Source organism: Benincasa hispida, chromosome 11 (genome assembly GCF_027475165.1).
Source record: "Benincasa hispida cultivar pf3 chromosome 11, pf3_genome.v1.1, whole genome shotgun sequence".
In the NCBI taxonomy this organism is placed as follows: Eukaryota; Viridiplantae; Streptophyta; class Magnoliopsida; order Cucurbitales; family Cucurbitaceae; genus Benincasa; species Benincasa hispida.
This window is the reverse complement of record NC_143488.1, coordinates 58581995-58609341: the sequence shown is the minus strand read 5'-3', so window position 1 is coordinate 58609341 and position 27347 is coordinate 58581995. Positions and strand designations below refer to the sequence as shown.

At 37.6% G+C, this 27347-nt stretch overlaps 1 protein-coding gene and 1 pseudogene across 2 annotated transcripts; both read right to left on the bottom strand.

Moving 5' to 3' along the window:
• Window positions 1-3392: 3392 nt before the first annotated feature.
• Window positions 3393-27041, bottom strand: LOC120090273 (GroES-like zinc-binding alcohol dehydrogenase family protein). The gene is made up of 8 exons (XM_039047840.2): window positions 26488-27041; window positions 26138-26273; window positions 25839-25908; window positions 25592-25685; window positions 13543-13756; window positions 6421-6562; window positions 4638-4808; window positions 3393-3813 (listed from the first exon to the last, which is right to left on the bottom strand). Exons 1-8 carry the CDS (start codon window positions 26798-26800, stop codon window positions 3622-3624), a joined length of 1332 nt encoding a protein of 443 aa, XP_038903768.1. The 5' UTR covers window positions 26801-27041; the 3' UTR covers window positions 3393-3621.
• Window positions 21759-23645, bottom strand: LOC150032771 (uncharacterized; annotated as a pseudogene). The gene is made up of 2 exons (XR_016524285.1): window positions 22515-23645; window positions 21759-22456 (listed from the first exon to the last, which is right to left on the bottom strand). The product of XR_016524285.1 is annotated as an uncharacterized LOC150032771 (transcript).
• Window positions 27042-27347: the final 306 nt, after the last annotated feature.

The window sequence follows — 27347 nt, the reverse complement described above, 5'->3', positions numbered from 1 at the left end:
AGCCCTAACTTTTCTTCTAGTTTCGTTGACGAAATTCTTTCAATTTTTTTCGGAAAACTCTAAACCTTTTCTCCCAGTTTCATCGACTAGAAACCCTAATGTTTCATCGTCTATCTTTAATATTTCCAAAACCATCAGTCGATGTTAGGTTTCTATCCATCAATTGATTGCACAAGAGAAATCTATCGTGAAGTCATTGATCGCACAAGAGAATAAGTTAATTTTGAGTAAAATTCCTCTCTAATAGCATTGTAATCGATCGTGAAATCGCACTTAAAAGTAAGAAAAGTAAATAAATGTATAGTTTCATTGTTGCTTTTTTTTTATTATTAGTGTCTATGGGTGATATTTTTCTATCATTGGTAGACTTCAAGAATGTTGAATTTATTTTAAGAATATTGAATTTATTTTCATGGAAAGTAAGTAAATGTATAGGTTGATTTTTTTTTTTTTTTTTTTTTTTGGTGTTGTTGATTAGAGTCTCTCAGTGATAGGTTTCTGTCACTGATAGACTTCAAGGATATTGAATTTATTTTCATTGAATGTAAGTAAATGCATAGTTTCAATGTTGTTATTTTTTGATGTTGTTGATTAGAGTCTATCAGTGATAGTTTTCTACCACTGATAGCCTTGAAGGATGTTGAATTTATGTTCATGGAATGTAACTAAGTGCATAGCTTCACTGCTGTATTTTTGGTATTGTTGATTAGAGTCTATCAATGATATGTTTCTATCACTAATAGGTATGAAGAATGCTCTCTTAGATTTCAAGTGTGTTTGTGATTGAAGTCTATCAGTGATAGGTTTCTATCACTGATTGACTATTCTTAGTGTGATTAAAGTCTATCAGTGGCATATTTTTATCACTGCTAGATTATTGACAATTTCTGTGATTCTTTTCATTGATATACTAATACTAATATCTACAAAAGATTGGAGATAATGAGGAAGAAAGGGACAAAGAATGTGAAAATATGTCAAAATTGGTGCATGACAGAACAAATAAGGTATGATTGATATACGCAATATATATTTATAAACTTCTAATTAAATATTGACATTTCAAATTTTCAAGAAAAGACAAACACAAGAACGAAAAGCATGGAAATAGCAAAGAATGTTGAAAATGTTAGGTTAAAGAGAGAACCTAAACCGTCAAAGCAAATATTGAAAAATGCAAAAGACCAAAAGATTGCAAGAGACCAAAAGAATGCAAAAGACCAAAAGAAAACTTCTCCAAAATAAACGAGAAAAAAGGATTTTACCCCTAATTTTGACTTAAAAATCTCTCAAATGCCAATGTAGTACAGTAGTTTTGTGGATATTATAGTATCTTAGTCTTGTGGATATTTTTAATATCTCAATGATAGAAAAAATAAGTAATAAACTTCACAATGACATTATTTTACATGTTCAGTGTTGTCGTATTAATATAGAAAAGTGTTGGCAAGTTTAATCATTACAAGTTATGTGTCTTTATGTTTAGATTGAGTAAAACTTATAAGAATTAAACATATGTGACTCTTTAATTGATGCTAAAATCTATCAATAATATGAATGTTGAAGTCTATCAATGATAGATTATATTAAAGATAGACTTCACAGTGACATTATCTTCATATGTAGTTGATTTTATCATGTTGATATAAATAAAACTATTAGATCACAGGTTGAGTCATTGCAATTTATGTGCCTTTGTGTTTTCATTGAGAAAAAATTGTGGATTATACAGTTGTTACCATTTAATAGGTGCTAAAGTCTATCGATGATAGACCATATTAGTGACATTACTTCAAATTTATGCGACTCTCTTTAATATGTACTTGATTTTGTATTTTTACTATAGAAAAATGTTGAGTCATTGCAAATTATGTGCATTTGTGCTTTTATTGAGAAAAAGTTATGTTACCATTTAGTTCGTGTTGAAGTCAACACTAATACAAACTATGAGTAAAGTGCAAAAGTTATGTTATTATTTAGTACATGTTGAAGTCTATCACAGATAGAAACGATTAGTAAAGTCTATCATTGATAGAAACTATCAATGTTAGACTTCCCAGTGACAATCCTAGTCAATGAGACTTCAAAATGTATTGACAAAAATTGTTGGTTATCATTGAAAGACTTGAGTTACAAATAAATTGAATGTATTTACTACTAACAAAATGGAGAAAAAAGAATGTTCTTTACTCATCAAGCAGAATGATTCTTATCGACAATATAATGGTTACACTTTCTACAATTATGACCAGCACGACGACAATGACGACATTTTGAGTGACTTTTCTCCTCACCAATTGATAATATTCTTTTTTATCTTTTGTTCGAGGTCATCATGCTTGACACTTGAAAACTAGAGGTAGTATATTCATGGCAATGTCTATAGACTTTCAATTAGCATGGTTCCCAACTACTTAATCATAATTCTAAATTACTGCAAAAAAAAACACACAAACAAATTATTGATATCAGTCTATCCATATTGAGAAGTCCACTGTTTGCACCAAAAAAAAAAAAAAAAAAAAAAAGTGAAGCCTTAACCTAAAAACAAAAGTTAACTCATGGAGCCTCAAGGGAAAAATCAAAGTAGATGATTTGTGTGCAATTCTTCCTCTAAGATTAAAATCAAATTTCAATTAAACAACAATGACTAGTATAATCCTCAAATTGACTAGTATAATCAACCGACTCCAATTAAATAGTAATGAAGCACACAAAAATACAAAATAAATCCAATTTCAAAAATTAGATGAAACTGAATGAAAAAATTGAAGAAACATCTAAAAACATAGATGAAATCTGATCAACTAGCATAGTGCTTGTACTATCAAGCTCGAGATTAGAGGTTTAATTCTCTTACCCCACGTATTTAATTCAATACCTTTGCGGAAAAAAAAAATCTGAGAACAAATCCAAAAACTTAATAATATGCACGGGCAAGAAGCCTAAACAGAGATGCATCATGCCTGCAAAAGCATAAACTGAGAGGAGAATAACTAAAAACAAAACCAAAAAATTAAGTTTGATCACATAAGGAACTGCCCGAAATTGATTGCACAACCTATCAAATGCAAAGAAACTATCGAACGCAAAGAAAGGGGAAGAGAATCGCCGCAGAAGCAAAATTGAACGGAAGAAAATCTCTTGTCGAACAAAAAAGAGGAGAATCGAATGCAAAATTTCTGTTTTTAGCAGAATCTCCAGAAGAAATCGAAATGGAGAAATGGGGAAGAGAAAATCTCCCCAATTATGTAGAAAATTGCGTGAGTCAATGTTCTCTTGAGAGAATGAAGAGAGAATCGTGCGTGATTTTTTCCTTTGAAATCAAGGATATTTTAGGAATATATAAAAAGTAAAGCAGAATATTGGGGGAAGATCTGCTATATTTGTAATTTGTTTTAAAAAATGCTATATTATTAATTAGTTTCCATAAAAAGGATACTCATTACAATTTTCCCACATCACAACTAGCACGAAAATAGCGTTTAGAAGCCAAGACAAGTTCCACATTTTAGGCACAAAGAAAACAGAGAAGCTTATTTCAAAGTAACATAATATTTATTTGAAGAGTTGCACAATACAAGATTAAAAAGGTGATGAGATTTGGGGGCAGTGAAGGAATTAGGCAATCTCTATAACAGCTCGACCCAAGATTTTTCCTTCATTGAGGTCTTGAAATGCTTGGTTTGAATCCTCAAACTTGTATTTTCGAGAAACCGCATCGCTAAGATTGAAAATTCCTGATTCTGCCAATTTAACCAACTTAGGCAGATCCTGCCTTGCTCTTCCTCCATAAGACCCAATCACTTTTATCTGCACCAAGTAACACATGGTTAACACACTCAAGCTCATATTGTGCATAAAGAGATAAAGAGGCAAAAACTTCCAACTCGTGGAGCCTTGTTTGTTAAACATATTCCAGCTCATGAAGTAACATTTAATCTACATGTTATGTCTTCAGGGAGAGAAACACCAAAAATACAGCAAGAATATACAAATGTAGAGATGCTACAATTGTAATCTATAGCAAGAATATAAAGGAGCGTTTAGAACGCTGAGTTGGTTATTATAGTCGGTGGTTATTATAGTTGGTGAGTTATATAATAATTAATATTTGGTGTGCAGACTATTTTAGTTTGAGTTGTAATAGTGTTTGAGTGTAAACTATTTTTGTTTGGATAGGAAATAGTAAATACTGTAGCAAAAATGAAACTAGAGGATGAATAACATAGTAAATATTGTAACCTTGAAGGTTTTAAAATTGTCACTATACTTAATTATAGGTTATAAATAGTTGTACACGCCACCGATTATATTTGGTACCCCAAACATAGAGTGAACTATAATAACCCACTCCACCAACTTCTAGTTGGTGCCCAAACGCCCCTAAATTGCTACCCTCTTTTCTGTCACCCATTCTAACTAACTACTTCACTCAATTCCCCATTTTGCCCTCCTAGTATACAGATTAATTCCCCATTTTTCCCCTTCCAGCATACACGTTAACACCACAATACCAAAGTTAGTAAAACCACATACTCCAATTAAATTGGAGAAATAGAAAACTGACGCTGAAGAAACGTGCAGCAATGCTACCTCAGGGAGAGAGAACATAAACAAAAGAAGAAAAGGCTGACCTTTCTACGAACAAGGCGGTTAATATCAATCTCGCCTACAGAACCAGCTTGAGCAAGTCCAATCATTACAGCTTTACCTCCATCCTTCACACTTTGTGTACACTGCATGAACGTCTGTGGCCTTCCCAATGCCTCCACAGCAATGTCCACTCCCATTCCACCTGTTATTTCCTGTCAGCACCTCAGTTACATTGCAGCGATATGGAATTACAAAAAAATGCCCCTCCAATTGCATAAACAAAAATTTAAAGAATCATTGACATTCAAATACCTTAAAAGCCAAAATAATCGAGTTCCCCCTTTCTCTTCTGATCCATCGAGTGGTGGGGGAAGGGAAGGATTTTTTTAGGGAAGACCAATGGGTGGGGGATAGACCCCTCTGGTTGGCATTCTCAAGTCTCCATCATTTGTCTTCTAAAACTCGTGTGGTGTCCGATTTTTTAGTTGGGTCATGGAGCTCCTAGTCGTCTTTGTTTGGTTCTCCTCGTTTTTTGTCCAATAGGGCACGATGAATGTAGTCTCTCACTTGGCCTTGCTCAAGGCAATTGTCTTTAGATCGGGGAGAAATAACCTTAGGGTGCGAGTCCCAACCCTTAGGAGGGATCTTCTGTAATTCTTTCTAGCATAGTCTCATTGATCCTTCCCCTTAAGTGAGTCAGTTTTTTCTGCTCTTTGGGGGATAAAAGATCCCAATGAAAGTCAAGTTATTTATCTAGCAAGGTTTACATAGAAGACTAGCCACGGTGAACCGGCTTGCAAGGAAGATGCCTTCGTTAGTTGGTTCCTTTTGTTGTATTCTCTATTCAAAGGAAGAAGACTTGGATCACATTCTTTGGAGTGGTGAGTTTGTGAGGCCTATTTGGAGTGATTTCTTTCAAACGTTTGGTTTCTCACTCGCTCTTCACAAGGATACTAGTGACGTGATTAGGGAGTTCCTCCTCCATCCACCCATACATGAGAAGAGTTTTATCTTTGACTTCCTAGGTGTGTTCAATTATGTGGGATTTTCGGATGAGAGGAATAATAGTGTTTGGAGAGTTGGAAATGGATCCTCGTGATATTCGGTCCCTTGTTACTTGTTAAGTTTCATGTTTCCCTTTATTTGTTAAGTTTCATGTTTCCCTTTACGCTTCGATTTTGAAGACCTTTATTACTGGTTCTATAGCTAGAGCCTCTTCGTATAATTTGGCTCCCCTTTTGTCGGCTTGGTTTTTTATGTCTCTGTATTTTTGTTTTTACTCAACCAAAGTTGTTTCGTCCAAAATAAATAAATAAAATAAGATAAAATATACAAAACCACACCTTATACTGAAGTCAACTTAGTAATACACCTCATGTAATCCATTGGAATCAACAATTATTTTTCCCAAACTTTGAATAACAAACGCAGCCTTTTATAAAAACACAAATTTTGAATTAGATGAAGCACTGAGATGTTGAAAAACCAGGACATGTAGATAATTTGAAGAATGAGAACAAGGTCTCTTAGTAAAAGAAAAATACGAAATTGAATGCGAGAAAAGAGTATATTAATCAAACACGACAAAATAAATAAATACATAAATAAAGAGGATCATTTGAAGATGATTCCATCTACCGTGCATATTACTGGTTTCCCATGATTCATGATCCATACGACAACTTGTTCTTAGGCAGAATCCTGGAAACTTTTACCAAGGAATTTACTAACAAAGTACATACTTTTATCTTTTCAATAGCATCTTCTTTACGAGAATTAATGGTATGAATCTTGGAAACTTCTACTAAGGAATAAAGTACATACTCTTATCTTTTCAATAGCATCTTCTTTACGAGAATTAATGGTATGAGTAGCACCACTTGTCTTCGCTTTTAGCAGTTTATCATCCTGAACATCAACGGCAATAATATGAGAAGCACCAAAGGCTCTTGCTATCTGCAAGCAACTGGAGAAATATAATGTTACAAAAAGAAGGGAAAAAAACACCGGATTGGAAATTGTGTATACTTCCGGGATACATGCCTTCCTAGAATGTTGTTTAAATGTTGAATCTCTATAATTCAGATATGATGCTCTGACTTTCACCAAATTAGTTTTGCAATCTTTCTTTCTTTTTCATTTTTCCTATATATTTTACATACTGTGTTGAGCATTCTAAAGCTACAAAACATTTTTTCTTTTTGTAAATATTATTTGAAAGATATATTCAACCGAAACTGAAGTATTTATTATAGTATCACATTTCTTAAATATTTGGAAATGATACGGATAGCAAGGGGATTGCACACATCAATGAGAATACTTTAGTATGGTTAGAGCAGTTGAGATATTGCTATGACTGAGCAATTGGTATTCAACTCGTTTAGAAATTGGAGTGTCCTTATGTTCTTGTCATGTCATGTGAAGACCGTGCCATGCTCAGCTTAGGGATGAGGGAAAATATGCTTCATAAATGGCTACATTCACAAGACTATTCCCCAAAAAAAAACCTGGACATTGTCCATGAAATCAGCTTCGAAGATGTTCCAACTCTTTTTCAAGAACCTTACAGTGGAACCATCAGGAGTATGTGCTTTGTTGGAGCCCATATTCATCAACCATTTAATTTCCTTCACCTCGAAAGGCCTAACAAGGAAGTCTTTAACCACCTCCAAAAATGGGAGACCATCTAAGCTTAGTGAGGAACCACAAAAAAGAGTCGTCCCGAGCAAATAATCCTTCATAAACTCTCTTTCTATATCTCTGCATCAAGAACTAGCAAGTTATTGGCTGCTAAAATTTCTAACAAGTAAATCCTCAGGTAAACAAAGAATCAAAACTCGGGTTCTGGAAATTGCAAGGCTGCAACCATCCAGTTCAGAAACGTCAAGTATGATCTGAAATCCAAAAGGACAATTCTTCCTACAGTTGCACCACTGGAAAGTGGACTTCCTCCTTTAAGAATTTTTCTTTTTGAACGAGAAATGACTTCTCATCGAGGTAATGAAAAGGAATTGAAATTTTTGGAGATACAAACTCTCAAAAGGACATAAAAAGAAATTAAAAAGATATGATACAAACTATTGAAAATAAGAGAAGAAAAAAGAAAAGGTTTACGTGAAAAACCCTAGATCAGGGAGGAAAAACCACGATTAAAAATCCTAGAGCCGTAGACACAAGTAAAAAGACAAAATTGTCCTTTAGGACAAATACATCATATTTCAACTCCCCTCAAGTTGGGGCATAGATATCAATAAGACCCAACTTGCTAACACAAGTGTCAAAGCTCTATCTTGGTAATCCTTTGGTGAGAACATCAGCAATCTATTGGCTCGAAGGAATGTAGGGAATACAAATACTGCCACTGTCCAGTTTTTCTTTGATAAAGTGTCTGTCAATCTCCGCATATTTGGTTCTATCGTGTTGCACAAGATTGTTGACAATACTGATAGCAACCTTATTATCACAGTAAAGTTTCATGGAACCATGACTGTCCTGATGAAAATTAGCCATAACCCTTTTTAACCATATTTCTTCACATATTCCTGGTCTCATAGCTCTGTATTCTGCTTCAGGGCTACTTCTAGCAACAACACCATATTTCTTCACATATTCCCAGACTCGTAGCTCTGTATTCTGCTTCAGCGCTACTTCTAGCAACAACACCCTGTTACTTACTTCACCAGATAACTAGATTTCCCCACAAGGTACAGTACCCTAAAGTAGATTTTCTATCTATGACAGAACCTGCCCAATCTGAGTCAGTGTAGGCCTCAATGCACCTTTTGTCATGTTTTCTGAACATTAAGCCTTTTTCAGGAGTAGACTTCAAATACCTCAAAATTCGGGTAACAACTTCCATGTCTCTCATAAGGAGCCTGCATAAACTGACTAACAATACTGACAGCATATGATATATCAGGTCTGGTATGAGACAGGTAAATCAATTACCCCACAAGACGTTGACACCTCTCTTTATTTACAGGAACATCTTCAATAAATCTCTCAACTTGCTATTAACTTCCACAGGCGTATCAGCAGGTTTACCCTCAGTCATTCCTGTTTCTTTCATCAAGTCCACAGTATAACTTCCATAAGCGTATCAGCAGGTTTACACTCAGTCATTCCTATTTCTTTCAATAAGTCAAGAGTATACTTCTGTTGAGAGACGGATATTCCTTCTTTTGATACTTCCGTTGAGAGACGGATATTCCTTCTTTTGATCTTGCTACCTCCATCCCAAGAAAATATCTCAGACTTCCAACGTCTTTGATCTCGAATTCATCCCCCATCCTTTGTTTTAATTTGACAATCTCAGCGGTATCGTCACCTGACAAAACGATATCATCAACATAGGCAATCAAAACAGCAACCTTCCCTGATGTCGATCTCTTAGTAAACCAAGTATGATCATAATGCCCTTGAACATACCCTTGGGACTTAACAAAAGTAGTGAATTTATCGAACCAAGCTCACAGAGACTGTTTTAAGCCATATAGGGATTTCTTCAGTCTACAGACTCGACTATCAAAACGTGCTTCAAAACCTGGAGGAAGGCTCATATAGAACTCTTCTTCTAACTCACCATTCAGGAAAGCATTCTTTACATCCAGTTGATGTAAAGGCTAGTCTCTGTTAACAGCAACCGAAAGAAAAACTCAAATCATATTAAGCTTCGCCACTGGAGAGAAGGCTTTCGAGTAATCTACCCCATATGTCTGAGCAAACCCTTGTGCAACCAATCTGGCCTTGTACTTACCAAGAGTCCCATCAAACTTATATTTAACAGTGAACACCACTTGCACCCAACGGTTTTATGACCTTTAGGAAGTACAACCAGATCCCAAGTTTTATTTGTTTTAAGTGCTCTCATTTCTTCCATAACCGCAGCTCTCCATTCGGGAATTCAAGGGCAATTAGCAAATCAAGAGTAACATCATAATCACCATGTTGTTCTAACTGCTCATCAGTACAAGACTAGTGACGAGGCCCACGTTCATCCTTCTATTGCAAGCTTTCAGTCTCCTGAGTACCCCCTGGTAACTCATTACCATCCACGATCTCGACTTCATCTGAATTCATCTCATGAACCACATCACCCCCAACATACTCATTTATATCATCAGAAACAGAGGTACCTTGAGCTGGTGCCGGTTCCAACTCTTGGACAATTTCAGGTGGAGCAACAGGGAGAACTATTTCCTTTCTAAGATTCTTTTTGTAGTATGTTATCCAGGGCACTTGTTTCGTAGAAAGGACAAGGTTGTTTGTATCTGGGATAGGCTCAAGAAGGTCTATAGGAAAAGAATATATGGATGTGGATGTGTTAGCCTCTTCACTAATGGTCTCCTCCTGAAGAGGACTAACAGGAAAAAAGGATTTATCCTCGAGGAACGTGATGTCCATAGTGACAAAGTACCTCCTAGAGGACGGATGAAAACACTTATAGCCCCGTTGATGAAGAAGATAGTCAACAAACACACACTTTTGGGCACGAGGAGCAAACTTAGTTTGGTGAGGACTGTGGTTATGAACAAAGGTGGTACACCCAAACACCCGGAGGGGAACATCTGGAAAAAGATGAGTGGATAAGAAAGAATCTTTAAAACACTAAGGGAGTGTTTGGAATTTAAGAACGCGAGAGAGCATTCAATTGATGAGGTGAGCTGTAGTGAGTACAGCATCCCCCCACAGATACGAGGGTAAAAACGCAGGAATCATGAGAGATCGAGCAACCTCAACAAGATGGCGATTTTTCCACAAGATCACGATTTTTCCATTCAACCACCCCATTTTGTTGAGGAGTATAGGCACACGAATTTTGATAGACGATGTCTTTCATAGTCAAAAACTCATGAAGGGTATGATTAACAAACTCCAGCCCATTGTCACTTCGAAGAATGGCAATTTTAGTATTAAACTGGATTTCGACGGTAGTATAAAATTGTTGAAAAACAGGCATCACTTTTGATTTATTAGTAAGGAGAAACACCCATGTAAGATGAGTGTGATCATCAATAAAATGACAAACCAACGCTTGCCAGACACAGTCGTGACATTGGATGGACCCCAAACATCACTATATATCAAGTGGAAAGGTTGGGAAGGTTTACAAGGCTGAGAAGCAAAGATAACCCTAGGCTGTTTTGCACGTATACAAACATCACAAAACAAAGAAGAAACATCCACATTACGAAAGAAATGGGGAAACAAGTACTTCATATATTGAAAGTATGGATGTCCAAGTCGAGAGTGCCATAACAAATAATCTTTTTCAGAAACAGTAAATGACGATAACAAACTAGTCCTAGACAAAATCCTAAAGGAAACATCATTGGAAAGAAAATAGAGGCCCCTATCATGCTAGGCAATGTCAATCATCGTCCCCGAGCTCAAGTCCTGAAAAGAAACAGTATCTGGTGAGAAAATAACTCTGCAGTTTAAATCTCTGGTTATTTTACTTATAGACAACAATTGTAAGAAATCTTCAATACGTGCAACACATTCTGTAAAACCAATCCCTGAAACGGAGACAAATGACCCCACAACGGGAGCAAAAGACCCATCTGCAATTCGAATTCTCTCACTTCCAGCACTCGGAGACTAGGAGAGGAATTGATCAGATGATCCAGTTAAGTGATCGATTGCTCTGAGTCAAGTATCCAAGATTCATTTCCCTCAATAAAGAAACTAAAAGATTGAGGAGTACCTGATTGGACAATAATGTCAATCCCAATAGTACCTGAGTCAACTGGATTGGTCACCTGAGACTGCGACACAGCATCAACAGATTCACTCACGAGAGCTCGGCCAGACTTTAACTTGTCATTCGGAGGGCGACGTTTGCCATTTGGAGGTCGACCATGGAGCTTCCAACATTGATCCTTCGTGTGCCATGGCTTTTTGCAGTGCTCACATACCAGAGGAAATTTCCCATTCTGCTTGTCATTATCAGACCCAGAGGACTTGACCCCAAAAGTTGCAGAGTGCACAGTAGTAACCACGGAACCGTTCATAGCACTTGTCCTATCCTCCTCTAATCGAACCTCAGAACAAACTTCCATAAGAGACGATATCGGCCTTTGTCCCAACATTCGACTCCAGACACTATCAAATTTTGAGTTCAAACCAGCTAAAAAGTCGTAACACGATCAGTTTCCTCAATCTTCGAATACTGGACCCTACCGCATGAGCAATTCCAGAAAATTTCACGACACAGGTCCATCTCCTGCCATAGTAGAAACAATTTATTGAAGTAGGCCATCACGTCCATGGTCCCTTGTTTGCATTCATGGACCTGTTTCCGCAAAGTATATAGACGTGAAGCCTTCTGCTTTTTCGAATACAGTTTTTGGACCGCCTCCCAAATATCCCGAGCAGTAGCTGAATAGAGAAGGGGTTTTCCGATCTGAGGTCCATGCTGTTAATCAGTATTGAACGGAGGAGAAAGTCCTCTCCCTTCTAGACACGCTCCTGAGGGTCCCCCGAGTTTGGTTTAAGTATCTCACCAGTCAGATATCTGAACTTATGTCGCCCCTCGAGAACCATTTTAACGAATTGAGACCAGGAGAAATAATTTTGGCCGTTTAGTTTCTCTCTTATGGTTATCCCTGCAGAATTCCCCCCAGAACCAGACAACATATTTGCAGTAGGTAAACTAGGGTAAGCTGTTACCAGATTTTCCAAATACAACGGAAGGCCAGACGTCATGTCAGGATGGGAATGTGTCTAAAGATTTGTCGTGGTCCCAAAGACTGCCCAGAGTGCTACAATCTGTTGCTGAAGACTTACTAACTGTTGTTGGATTCCAATGGAGCCGCCATAACCAATTGACCCATGCTGAGGAGAAATATATGGTGTCGGTGTGGGATGCTTCTGCCCACTTGAACTAGAAAAGGAGGCCTCAGTTGTGGGAAGGGCAGAAACGATTAAATAGGGTTGCGCTGGAATGAAGGACCCGACTGCGGTACAGCTGGAAAAGAGGAGAGCAGTGCCGAAGTCAGGTACCCACTGGAAGACGCGGCTTGAACAGCGGCTACACTCGACGCTGGCGCAACTGGGGCCCGATCGACTGGAGGATAGCACCCAAACGATTGAGCAGTGTTGGACCCGATTGGCTGGAAGGTGGCTGGAGACCCGACCGACTGTAGGAATGGCGTGGTTGGAAATGTTCCCGGCTAGGTGGTTGCGTCTGACCCGATCAGCTGCAGGAACGGCATAGTTGGAAACGCCCCCGACTGGGCGGCTGTGTCTGACATAGACAACAAGTCGACTAGGTGAGTTCCGATCAGCTGTTGTGTCTGCATCGAGCTGAGAATAGATCGAAGGTATCAGTCGACAACGGCCTAAATCGCAACATTGGTTGAAGCTTCAGTGGAACCTGTCGACGTTCAGTCTACCATTTTCCGTAGTGGAACCTGCCGACGTTCAATCTACCATTCTCAACTCAAATGCCCCACACCCTCAATTCCTCCCTCAAAGCCCCTCTACAAACCTCCATGTTCGTCCCTCATTCATAACCACAATGGTGCTTATATTCATAACAGAAAATGTCGTCCCTATACTCCTCTGTCTCTTGAGCAATTCCCTTTTTATCCCTTTCTACAAAAGTGTAGACAATTGGAGGTCTTACATTAATCTCCTCCACTAGGTCTAGGTTGTATAGCAACCAACACTGTATTTCTTTGAAATCAAACCCAAATGTCGTGTGGTTAAGTAGGTTGTCCCGTGAGATTAGTCGAAATACATGTAAGTTGGCCCAAACATTCATAAATATCAAAAGATGATGATGATGATGATACCAACACTGATAAATAAAATAAAACAAAAAAGTTGGCTATTTGATCTCACTCTTTAGCATTGGAGAATGAGAAATAACTAATAAGAGCCCAATTTTCGACCACCCAACGCCTACCACATAATACAATAAAGAATGAAATAGTTTACCTTGAACCAACACCTCCAATTCCAATAATAGCAATGGAATCCCCAGGGCGCACTTCAGCTGCATGGGCCATGGCACCATATGCAGTAAAAACTGCACATCCTAGAATTGCCGACTCTGTGTATGGTAATGATTTTGGTAAAATAGATACTCCATGCGCTGGAGTGACACAATATTCAGCAAGGCCTCCCATACTATACATATATATTGGTTTCCCTACACAAATTAAACTCCTCATCAACTCAAAATTGTGATATTCAATTGTATGCACATTATGAACGCCCCCAATAATAATAATAAAAAAAAAACCAAGAAAGGAATGAGCTGATATTAAAATGAAATTGAAATAACCATCGGGGTCACAAGAAATATAAATTTCTCACACAGGAGAGAGGCAAGAAAGATGTTGATTCCTAATTGATCAACTTCAGTACCATTCTTAAAAAGCATGTGAATATTCTGGTTAAAATCCAAATAGTCCTAAATCAGAAGCTGGCATCTATATACAGTTGCCAAAACAAAATCTAACCCATGGATGAAAAATTGCACAAATCACCCTTAAATTTTTGTTATTAGAATTATTTTTTAAAAAAATAAGATTATATTGAAAAACGAAAAGAGAAGTACAAACTCAAAAAAAAACATAAAAGAGCACGAAAAAGAAAAATGTTATAAGGAACTTTATTGATAGTTTATAGTCCCGAAGGTATTTTAGTATTTTATTTTGCCCTAGGTTTATTTCTTTTTTTTTTGTATCAACCTATAAATATGGCTTCTTTTGTAACTTTCATTTTATGTTAAAATAATAAAGAGATTCTCTATCGTGGTTTTTTTCCCTATTCTAGGGTTTTCCACGTAAACAAAAGTGTTCTCTATTTTCTATCTTTTAACGTGGTATCACAGCGTGGTGACAAAACCCTAGCCGCCATCGGCTAAAACCAACCGGTTCAAGATAACCTTAGTTCTGCACCAGCCCCGCTTCCACCACAGCTGGTGATGTGGCCTCTAACCACCGCCGCTACTACCACCGCTGCTATTGCCGTCCAAGCCGCCGTTGATCGGTATCTTCAGTCCTTGCATATCCATCCAACTCTAGCGTTGTCGCAACCCTTTGATGGAAACCCTAGCGTCGCCGCCCTTTTTCACAATGTCGTCGGCACTCCTCCTTTGTTACCAAGTGTCGCCACTATCTCTCTCTCCAACCTTGTTGCCGGTAGCCGAAACATACACCTTGAAGCCGAGATTGGTGAGTCGTCCGCCTCTGTCGTGGCAACAAGGCCCTTGCAGCCACCGGGAATCCTCGACTCCTTTCCCTTCCAGCCGCAAGCAACCTACCTACAGTCGTCAGGCCTTCCTCATTATGTGCCACCTAGTTATGAACATCAAGGTTCGATTGGTTTATCTCCGATAATAGTTCAACAACAGTTGGCTAATCTTCAGGCAAGTTTTCAGCAACAAATTGTTACTCTTGGGGCAGCCCTAGGTACTTCCACAAACATAAATTCCAGTATAGTGAATTCTGACATTCCTTCCGGTCTATCGATATATCTAGAGAATCTGGTAACCTCTTTTCCTGCTTTAACTACTACAAACTATTTGTCTAGATTTATGGGAAATTCCTCAGGGTAAATTGCAGGAGAAAAGTTGAATGGTCAGAACTATTTCTCCTGGTCTCAATCCATTAAAATGGCTCTTAAGGGGCTTCACAAGTTTGAGTATCTAACGGGTGAGATACCAAGACCTAGGCCAGGGGATCCTCAGGAGCGCATTTGGAAAGGAGAAGACCCCATGCTTCGATTACTACTGATTAATAATATGGAACCTCAGATAAGGAGACCGTTGCTGTATGCTGCAACTGCTCGAGATATCTGAGATGCAGTTCAGAAATTATATTCTAAGAGGCAGAATACGTCTCGTCTTTACACTCTGCGTAAACAGGCACACGAGTGCAAATAGAGGACTGTGGATGTCACTTCATACTTTAACAAATTGTCCCTAATCTGGTAGGAGATGAACCTATGTCATGAAATTATCTAGGATTGTCCTTGTGGAGGCGTCCGGTATTCCAAGATTGAGGAAGTCGATCGTGTTTATGATTTACTAGCTGGTTTGAACTCTAAGTTCGATGTAGTGTGAGGCCGTATACTGGGACAGAGGCCTATACCTTCTCTTATGGAAGTGTGCTTTGAGGTTCGTCTAGAGGAAGACAGAGTTAGTGCTATGAACATCACGACTGTGTTAAGAACCTGCAATTTTTCTTTCTTTCGACTAAACACACAGACAAACAAACCAGGGAAATAGATGATAGAAGAAGAATCGAAAAGCAAAACTATATTCCAAAGCTCTTTATTATCTCCCAATGATTCAGCCAACCAAACTAGCTGGTTTTCGAGAGATGCTGGGGAAATCTCTCCATGAAGAATTCCTCTTCCTAATTCAAAATTTTTCCTTTCCTTGCCCTTTTTGATCAATCCCCCGTGGTCCCCACTCCAACGCAATCCCTCCTTATTTCTGTTGAAACCGTTTCAACCTCTTCCACTACCCCCTTAACCAAATTCATTTGTGAACTTCCCTTTTTACCCTTCCTTTTATAGGTGTAGACTATTAGAGGTTTTACAGACTGTACCTGGTGTTGATTCTGCTACTTTTAATGCAAAATTATCTGGTTCTAATAATAACAAGAAAATTGGGAAACAGACCCCGGTGTGTGAACATTGTAAGAAACCCTGGCATACAAAAGATCAGTGTTGGAAGTTACATGATAGACCACCGAATGGCAGAAGACATCCTCCAGATGACAAGCCCAATCCTAGTCGGGCTTTTATGAGTTAATCTGCGAGTGCCTCCCAGTCACAACCTCAAGTGAATTGCCAAAGTGACCCTAGTGTCTCTTCTCTTGGGGTCGTTGCTCAATTAGGTACCTCTCAATCCTTAAGTCTCCTCAGCATAAATGGTAAGAAACCATGGATACTTGATTGGGCTACAGATCATTTGACTAGATCTTCTGATAATTTTCTATCATACCTTCCGAGTGCTAGTAATGAAAAGATTCGGATTGCAAATGGGTCCTTTGCTCCAATTGCAGGCAAGGGTCATATTTCTCCTTTTGATGGTTTAACTTTACAGAATGTGCTGCATGTACCCAGAATATCTTAGAATTACTATCTATTAATAAGATAATTAAAGATCTGAATTGTCAAGTTACCTTCTCACCAGATAATGTTTTCTTTCAGAACTTGAGCTCGGGGAAGACGATCGGCACTACCCGACACAATAGGGGACTCTATTTCCTTGATGATGATACTTCCTCTAGGAACTGTTATAGGACTAGTTTGTTGTCTTCTTATTTTTCAACTTCAGAAAAAGATTGTATGTTGTGGCATTTTCGCCTTGGTCACCCAAATTTTCAACATATGAAATATTTATTTCCTCATTTGTTCAATAAAGTTGGTGTCTCTTCTTTATCTTGTGATGTGTGCATTCATGCAAAATAGCATATGGTCACCTTTCCATTTTATCCTTACAAACCTTCTCAGCCCTTCACCCTTATTCATATTGATGTTTGGGGTCCCTCGACTATTACCACCTAGTTAGAGAAAACTTTGGTTTGTGACCTTTATTGATGATCATACCCGTCTTACATGGGTTTTTCTCCTTGCTGATAAATCTAAGGTTTCGTCCACACTACTGTTAAGACTCAGTTCAACACCAAAATTTCTATCCTTCGTAGTGATAATGGTCGTGAGTTCCTTTTTTTAAAAAAAGGAAACAAGTTTCTTTATTCATTAAGAAAATGAAGTGAGACTAATGCTCAAATTACAAGAAAATCAAAAGGATCAGCAAGTGCACCCAGGCATCTCAACTAGGTTGACACCCCCTTAGCACCCATCATAACATCCGAACACTAGAAAATCCTCTAAATTAAAGCAATACAATGGGATACAAGGCTTAAAAGCGAGAAAGAAAAACCGAGCTGGAAAAGAAAAAGAAAAACACAGCCTTATGAACTAAAGCTTCTTTGTAGCTTGGACTTTAGAATGCCGGAGAAAGAAATGAATGCCAATTTAGACTAATTTCCTAACTAGAGTATGCTGCAAAGGAGCTTGTGAGGGAGCACCAAAGAGAGGCTTTCAGCTTGGCTGCTTCATATCTTGAAAACCATGGAGTTTCCTTGTCTTGGAAGACTCTTTGGTTCCGTTCAAACCACAATTCAGCTAACACAGCCTTTACAGCATTGACCCACAGAATTTGATGAGATTTCTTAAGAACCGGACCTATCAACAGCTGCTGGACATTAAGTCTAAAATCTACCCCAATAGCCCAACTCAAATTAAAGACATTGAAGAGCGAAAACCAGCAGTTTTGTGCATAAAAGCAATCGAAAAGGAGGTGCTGGAGGTCTTCCCAATCCTTTTTACACAAGGCACATCTATTGGGAGAGATGTAATGGGAGACAAGCTTCGTTTGCAGGACGCTTGAGCAGTTTAGGGTTCCAAAAACCATTATCCAAAGGACTATATTTACTCTCCCCGGACTTTTGGACTTCCAAAGAGCTTGACTTAAGAGGGGATCAATTCGAGGGACTTTGCGAAGGTACTTGGTTAAGGATTTAACCGAAAAAATTCCATTGGATTCCAATGACCAAGCCTTTGAGTCAGGGCGATCTTGCATCTTTAGATGAGAGATTAGGCTTAACAAATCTTGAAATTCAGTAATCTCTTCATCTTTCAAAAGTCTTCTAAAAGAAATGCTCCAAGAATTGGTGCTATGATCCCAATGTTCCAACACAGAACCATTTGGTTGAGTAGACAATCTGAATAAGCTGGAGAATTTGGACCTTAGGGGGATTGCCTAGCCAAGCATCTAACCAGAAAGCAATTTTAAGTCCATTACCTAATACGTAAACCGCCAGATTTTCCACTTTCAGCCAAGCCCTTGATATGCTGACCCAGGGGCTTCTAAGGCTACTTCCTGCCTTACCGGATGTGTGACTCCCAAACCTGTTACTGCCATGAATACTTGTGACCACTCTGCATCGAAGGGAGGAGCCTTCATGCTGGAATCTCCAACCCCATTTTGCTAAAAGAGCCATATTTTTCTCTTTCAAGCCTCCCAAACCAAGGCCTCCTTCTTGAGATTTAGCCACTTGTTCCCATTTGGCTAAATGGTTTAATTTCCCCCTTTGTGGCCTTCTCAAAAGAAGTTCCTCAAAATTTTTTCTAAGATGGATAACACTTTTCTTGGTATCAAGAAGGAAGACATAGTAAGTGGGGAGATTTGAAAGAACTGACTTACAAAGAGTTGCTCTTCCTCCTCTTGAAAGGTTGTACCTTCTCCATTTATCTAGATTACCATCAAGTTTATCAATAACTGGCTGCCAGAAAACTGTCTTTTTTGGATAACCCCCCAATGGAAGACCGAGATAGACTAGAGGAAGTTGTTCAGCTTTACAATTGAACTTAGCTGCCATCAAATTCAGCATGTCTAGGTCTACATTAACACCACGGAGAGATGATTTCTCCCAATTAATTTTCTGACTAGAGCACCATTCAAAAAGATCAAGGGTGGTCCGAAGAGATTCTAGCATAGCAACATCATATTTGCAAAAAATAAGAGTATCATCAGCAAAATTGAGACATGGACTTTGTCCTTTCCTACCAAGAAACCTCCCTAACTTCTTTTCTCATGTAACCGGTTGATTAAGGCATTTAACACTTCTCCCACAAGGATGAAAAGGAAAGGAGAGAGGGGGTCTCCTTGCTTTGAGTTCCTTAACCATACCCTTCGTGATTTTCTGTCTTCTAATGGTATTGTCCACCAAAGCTTGTGTGCCTATACCCCTCAACAGAATGGGGTGGCTGAAAGGAAAAATCGTCACCTCTTCGAGGTTGCACGATCTCTCATGCTGTCTACTTCACTTCCATCTTACTTATGGAGGGATGCAATTCTGACGGCAGCTCATCTTATTAATTGAATGTCTTCCCGTGCCCTCCAACTCCAAACCCCTCTTAAATGCCTCAAGGAGTGGTGCACTGCCTTTGTCCATAATCATGGCCCTAACCAAACTAAGTTTACCCCTCATGCTCAAAAATTTCTCTTTGTTGGGTATCCCCTTCACCAGCGAGGTTATAAATGCTTCCACCCTTCTTCCCGAAAATACTTCATCTCCATGGATGTAACATTCCTTAAGGATCAACCTTTCTCCCCATTAGTCATCTTCAGGGAGAGAGTACTAGTGAAAAGACCAACAGGTCCACATCTTCGGTCCCTACTGACCTTCCTGAACTCCTTCCTAAACCCATCCTGAGTGCCCATGACACCAAATCCACTAAACAAGTCCCTTGGATAACTTACTACAAGAAGAATCTCATAAAGGAAATGGTGTCCCCTACTGCTCCGTCGGCTCCGGTCCCTGAATCTGAACCAATACAAGCTCAAGGTACTACTGGCCCTGATAATACTAACTTGTGTGTTGAGGATAATATTGTTCCAAAGAATAATAGAGTTGCATGTAGTGATGAGATGATATTGTCTTGTCAGGAGATGATACTACCTTTGTTAAGTCCCAAGGTTTCACTCAGGGACACTCTAATCACACGTTTACAAAAAGGTCAGTATTTGGAAAAATTGCTTTTCTAATTGTGTTTGTAGATGATATTGTCTTGTCAGGAGATGATACTGCTGAGATCACCAGGCTAAAAAAAATGGCTGACGAGTTTGAGATCAAAGATCTAGGGAATCTAAAGTATTTCCTTGGTATGGAGGTGGCAAGATCAAGAGAAGGAATCTCTGTCTCATAATGAAAATACACTCTTGACCTGTTAAAAGAAACAGGTATGACTGGATATAGACCTACTGACACTCCTATTGAATTCAATGTGAAACTGGGAGATTCTGTTGACAAAGTTCCTGTTGATAAAGAGAGGTATCAGCGTCTAGTGGGAAAGCTGATTTACTCATCTCACTAGGCCAGATATTTCCTATGTTGCTAGTGTTGTTACTCAGTTTATGCAGGCACCCTACGAAGAACATATGAAAGCTGTGAATCGGATTCTGAGATATTTGAAAAGCTCTCTAGGTAAAAGTCTGATGTTCAGGAAAACTAACAAAAAATGCATTGAGGCTGAATATAAAGCTATGAGTTTGAGAATCTGTGAAGAAATTTGGTTGAAGAAAGTTCTGTTTAATCTTTATCAAGACAGTGTTTTACCTATGAAGCTCTATTGTGATAATAAAGCGGCTATAAGCATAGCTAATAATCCTGTACAACATGATAGAATGAAACGTGTGGAGATTGATAGACACTTTATAAAAGAGAAACTGGACAATGGCAGTATCTGTATTCTGTATATTCCATCTAGTCAACAAGTCGCTGATGTTCTCACCAAAGGGTTACTCAAGCAAAGTTTTGACTCATGTGTTAGCAAGTTGGGTCTAATTGACATTTACACCCCAACTTGAGGGGGAGTGTTAGAAATAAGGGACTTTGTTGATAGTTTATAGCCTCGAGGGTATTTTAGTATTTTACTTTACCCTAGGTTTATTTCCTTTTTTTGTATTAGGACTTGCTAGAGCCTATAAATATGGCTTCTCGTAACTTTCATTTTATGTTAAAATAATAGAAAGAGACTGTCTATCGTGGTTTTTTCTCCCTGATCTAGGATTTTCCACGTAAACTTAGTGTTCTCTATTTTCTATCTTTTAACAAAAAAATATGACAAGAAATCTGTAAACTCTTTAAAAAAATCCCCCTGATAATTACATATATCATTAACAGTACTATAAAAGAAATTGGATAAAAGAACACCAACAGGGAAGCTTTAATATTGATAATCTCAAAATGACCCATCCATCCCACGAAAGACAACTGAAACTACATTCTTTATATCGATAATCTCAAAATGATCCATTTATACTACATTTTGAAGGAGCTCGAGTTAAAGCTTCATCTTGGTATTCTCTCTCCAACTTTGATGTAGATTATTCCATCCAAGATCTATGCGTTTCCTTATATTGTTCTAAGAAGCACGGACACTGACACACAACACGACGACACGCCAATTTTCAAAAAAGTAGGACACGACACGTCGGGGACACGTTATTTTTTTTTTTTATTAAAAAAATTAAATATATGTCGTGAAATAAACATATTGGAAAATATTCCATTTAAAAACACCATTAACAACCATACAAGATACAACCATGGATAAGATGAGTAGATGACTAACGATCCAATGTCATAAGTCGTAACAAGTTTAACTGTTTGAGTAATTAGTTGAACACCATAAAAGTTACAAAACCACAAAATAGAATCGAAGAAGCCAAGCCATATTTTCTTCATTCTTGTCCAATGTCCTCTTAACTACTCGAAGCTTCATTCTGATCACCATCATCAGTAAAAACTACAGCTTCCAATTCTGGTTCGTCCAAAGATAAACTAGCTACTTCAAGCACTCCTGCACCTTCAAATGAATCAAATGAATCTCCAGCAATGTCCCACATTTTCGTCTCTCCTTTGAAATATTCAGGAGTTCTTCTTGATAAAAGACGTAGATTGCTATGGATGTACACCAAGTCTTCTGCACGTTTTGGTGTCATCTTGTTCCTTCTCATGGAGTGCACAAATGAATATGTACTCCAATTTCGCTCACAACACGAGGAAGAAGAAGGTTGAACAAGTAACTTCATAGCTAGTGATTGTAAAATTGGAGTAAAGGCACCATGGATGGCCCACCAACTCTACGGAGGTATATTATATCTATCACGTATGGAATCATGTTCAGCAAACTCTGAAGACATTGTAAAGAAATTGGCAAATTCAATGTTTACTCTTGTTCGCTCATCCTCTGAACTAAAGTATCTTTTGATACACTTCATCCTCTCTCTTGATACTTCTAAGTCTTTATGTGGTGGAACTCAAGTCTTGTCTTCTTCTAAGCATAATGATGGTAGATGCAAATCATGTTTCTGCTACTACAAGTAACTTCAAAGACACAAACTCATTGAACATAGCAAGCCTCATGGAATGGTTCATGATAAAGTGCTTGACAAACATAACATCATCAGAAATTTCAGAAATCCAGCTACACTCTGCAAATACATGTTGATTACTATCAATATTTCTTGCAGCACAAATATTCTTCAAAGCAAGGTTGAGGGTATGAACTACACAAGGTGTCCAAACTATGTTGGGGAATTGTGATTCAATAATTTGTCCTGCACCCTTACAATTTGCAGCATTGTCAGTGATTATTTGAATCACATTCTCATATCCCACCTCATTTATAACTTCTTTCATCAAATTTGCTATGAAGTATTTGTCTTTAGTCTCACCTGAGCAATCTACAGCTTTAAGAAACATTGGTCCTCCTTCTGTAATTGCCATAAAGTTAATCAATGGTCTCCTCTGTGAATCGCTCCATCCATCACTGACAATACTTACCCCCTTTTGAAACCATGTACTTTTCACAGATTGCAACAATCTCTCTATATTTGCTTTTTCTTTTTGGAGAAGAATCGTTCTCAATTTATTATACCCTGGAGGTATATAACCCAACATAGTATTATTTGCAACCAAAGAAAATATGTTGACATAATGTGGATTTCTAGCCAAGTGAAAAGGCAAACCTGAAGAATAAAACATTCTAGTTATCTCCGAATCTACTTGATCACGAATTGCCAAGTTAAATGATTTCTCTAGTGCACTAACATTTCTTTTCCTTTTCTTTTGTTCCATTGTTGAATAAGAATTTGAATAGCTACCCATCATACTTCCACTTCCAGTTCCAAAAGATTGAGATTCAGTTTGTATATGCCGTGAAGGTGGTAAAGGAACTTGTTTAGGTGCATTCCTTGCAATACGTGTCTTAGCTTCATCTTCTAATTTTTGCATTTCAGCAAGATCTTTAGGGGTGATTTTTTTACATATTCCAATCCCAAATCCACTTAATTTTAGTGGTTATTCTATCCAAGATCTATGCTTTTCCTTATATTGTTTGCATCTTTGCTCTAACTGTATTTGACTAGTTTTACTTGTTTTCATTCCCTTTTGTATTTAGACCATTAGTCTCTTTTTGTAGTTGTTTCCTTTTCAAAAAAAAAAAAAAAAAAAGATCCATCCATCCAAGATGTTAAGAGAGCATATAAATGTCCGTTTGTAATTTTGTTAGTGTTTATTTGTTGCAACTGTATATTGAACTAATCTGAATTTCTATTGTAATATTACATCTCGTTCAAAATCCATTGCCATTTAGGTAATCCGTTTTTTGTTCGTGTTGAAAAAACTTTATCCAGAATTGGTGTACGTGTACCCTAAGAGAATAAAAAAAAATTCTCTCCAAGAATCAAGTCACAAATCTTATTATGCATAAGAGTTATGGAATACAACATAAAGATTCTCTATTTATAGAGAATTAAAAGCAAACTAAAATTCAAATAGAAAATTAAACAGGATTTTTTTTATAGGAGACGAAACAATGTATTCATGAAAAGAGAAAGGGGAATGACCTAAGGGCAAGGCGTAGAGGTTACCCTTCCCCACCAAAAACAACTATATAAAACCCTTCCAATTGTTAATAATCATTTGAAGACTGTAATTACAAAAGAATTTAGAATGATTTGTACACCACCAAGAAAACTAAAAAAGGATTAACTAGGGATTTAACAAAGATTGATATGAATTACCGTAATTTACCCTTAATGCTAATACATCACAAAGGATATATGGTTGAATATCCATGAAAAACTTACAAAATTTAAATCCCACTCAAACCCAACAAGATAAATAGAGTATACCTTACATGGAATGGATTCAAACCAACAAATTAAAACTACCATATATTGGCCTATTGGTCCATGAGGCTAGTGGAAAAGTGGAAAAATAAAGGGTCTTAAAGGAATGGATACAAACACAATGGTAGTCACGTACCTAGGATATTCAATTCAAAAAGTTTCTAACAACCTAAGTGTATAGGGTCAAGCAAGTATCCTACCTAAACACTCGCTTGCAGATATCCCAAAAAGAAATAGAATTGAAAAGAAAAAAGGGTTCAGCTAATTGCACAAAAGACTCGTAATTTTTTGGGAAAAGGCAACTGAAACTCCTCCAAAGGATTCTAGATTAGCCTCAAAATTTCCAATAGTAAATAACAACTACCTCTACTTCACCACTGATATAATACTCATTCCCTGGCGCAACTAGGTATCTTTTTAATGGCCTAAATGCTAAAAGTGCAGATTCAAAGGCTTGGATAATAGATTTAAGAGTATCAGATCAAATGAAAAGTCTTTCTTACTAACTAATTTTAATATGAGAACTGCAAGTCTTCTTATGGCCTTATCTAAGGTTCTAGGAACCAGGACTATTCACCTTTGTTTTTCTTTTGATAAGAAGAAAACTATTCACCTATCTGAAAACCCCTTTTTATAAAATGACCCAAAAAAACAATAAGGGTGATAAACTAAGAGACATGCTCCTCTTTTTCATTATTTGTTTAGGATACATGTAAACTTAACATAAATACTAAATTTACTCCACGAAAAACGTATAAAATGTCAAGTTATTAAACAATTGTAGGAGATGAAATTTTTAGGTTTTTCAAGTTTTTTATGTTTGTATTTCTTATCTTTGGTTAAAAAATGAACTTTTATTTTATATTTTTTTTATCTTTGGTAACATTTAATTGATTTGGGCTTTAAATTTGGGTCCAACATAGAAGATTGGACCATTTTCTCCTTAAAAATTTCCAGTGGTGTCCTGGAAGTTTTCTAGTCATGTCCCCACATGTCCGAAATTAAAAAAAAAAAGGTAAAAATATGGCATGGAAATTTGTGTATCGGACATGTGTCCAGATGTATATGTGTTTGATACGTGTCCAACAAGGACACTCCCCTTAAAATGGAATGTCCATGCTTCATAGGTGCTAAACTTCAACAATTCATTAAATATCCACAAACGCTTTAGAGCTTCCTTCTCCAAAGGCATCAGAAAAGTTGCAGCTAAAACAACAATGATAAAGATATAATGTTAGATAGGTTAATAACATATATTACCATCCCTGCGAAGGAACAACCGAGTTTCACCATCATAAAGTGTTCCTTTGGCCCGGTTATAAGCAAAGAAATCTTCACATAGATCATCATGGCCCTTTCTCCAATTCAGTAATCAAATTGATCAAATTAGTTCTCCACACGTTTTACCACGGATATTGTCAGCAGGCATTTCAAAAGTCAAGAATCAGGATTGAAGGATTATAATAGATAAACTGAAGAGAAGCACGAGCATGAAAATAGTACTAACCTTTGAACAGTAGGAACAGTTTCCACAAGGCATGATGAAAGCTCCTACAACATGAGCTCCAATTGGAAGTCTGAAATAGCAGGAAAACGTAACAAATAAACTTGTAACTCCCTTTCTAGTCAACCATCCTTGCATATTTAAGTTTGTTCGTTATTTCCTTTATTTATAGCAGATAACCAAGAGCTTGCTTAACTATCTTATATTATCTGCAATGAGCAAGAGGTTGAAATATTTTATTTCTTTCATGCAAAATCACATCTAAATAATAACTATGCTAAAAATCATTACGAGAACAAAACCTTTCCATTGTTTTCCTGTCCGTGAGAGGTCCATGTTCGACAACTTCACCAGTGATCTCATGGCCGACTACACAAGGGCTAGGGAACGGAATCTCGCCCTTCATAACGTGCAGATCAGAATGGCAAACTCCACAAGCTGCATTTGAAAAAATGTAATGCCATTTAAGGAAAAGTAATTGGAAGCTGAAGAGCAATCACATGCAGTAGAAAATGTCTAAATTACAATGAAAACCGAGGTCTGAAATAGACAAAAATGATGAAGAAGTGCTTCAGGATGCAAAGTTTGTAATTCCCGCAAAAAAGTACAATTAGAAAGAGAAACAAGAAAAGGGATGAAAAGAGGTGGAAACCCTTGATTTTGATGAGGACTTCTCCAGCTTTGGGACGGGGCATGTGGAATTCTTGAATGGTAAGCGGCTTATTGGGCTCGGAAAACACAGCAGCACGCATGTATGAGGGCAAGGAAGAATATGAAGAAGAAGAAGAAGAAGAAGCAGGGGAGTGGTGGATGCGTGTAAGTGCATGATGGAAGGTTGAGGAAGAGCGAAGAAGATGGAATCTAGTGGAAATTGCTCTTCGGATGAAGGGAGAAAACGCCATTGTTGGAATCCGGAGAGAGAGAGGGAGAGAGAGATCGATTGATGGATGGATTGGGATGAGCATAATGGTTTGTTGAGTTGGATTCTTATATTTTAAGATCGGCGTTGACACCAAACTATATTTTCAGCCATTTTGGAATCTTCAATTTCTTGTTTCAATCTTCAGGTGCTGGTGCCGATGCCGTGTAGGCTTTGGCCATGGAAGATCAAGAGTTGCCACGTCCGAAAATCTCATACCAAATCATATCCAACAATCACCACCATCATCATTGGTTAATGCAAGTATGGTCCAAATAGACCAGTCTGATTCTTAAAATGGTAATCTATATCTAATCCAATAAATAAATAGGTGGGATTGAGTCAAATCGGTTACAGGTCGACTTTCAGCGAAGCTTTGATCAAATATAAGACAGAATTTAAGCTAGCTTTTGGATCTATATCTAATCCAATAAATAAATAGGTGGGATTGAGTCAAATCGGTTACAGGTCGACTTTCAGCGAAGCTTTGATCAAATATAAGACAGAATTTAAGCTAGCTTTTGGACTTTTGATTAGGTTGATCCAACAATATCTATAATTTTTAATAAGAGTAACAATTACATCCTCAAACT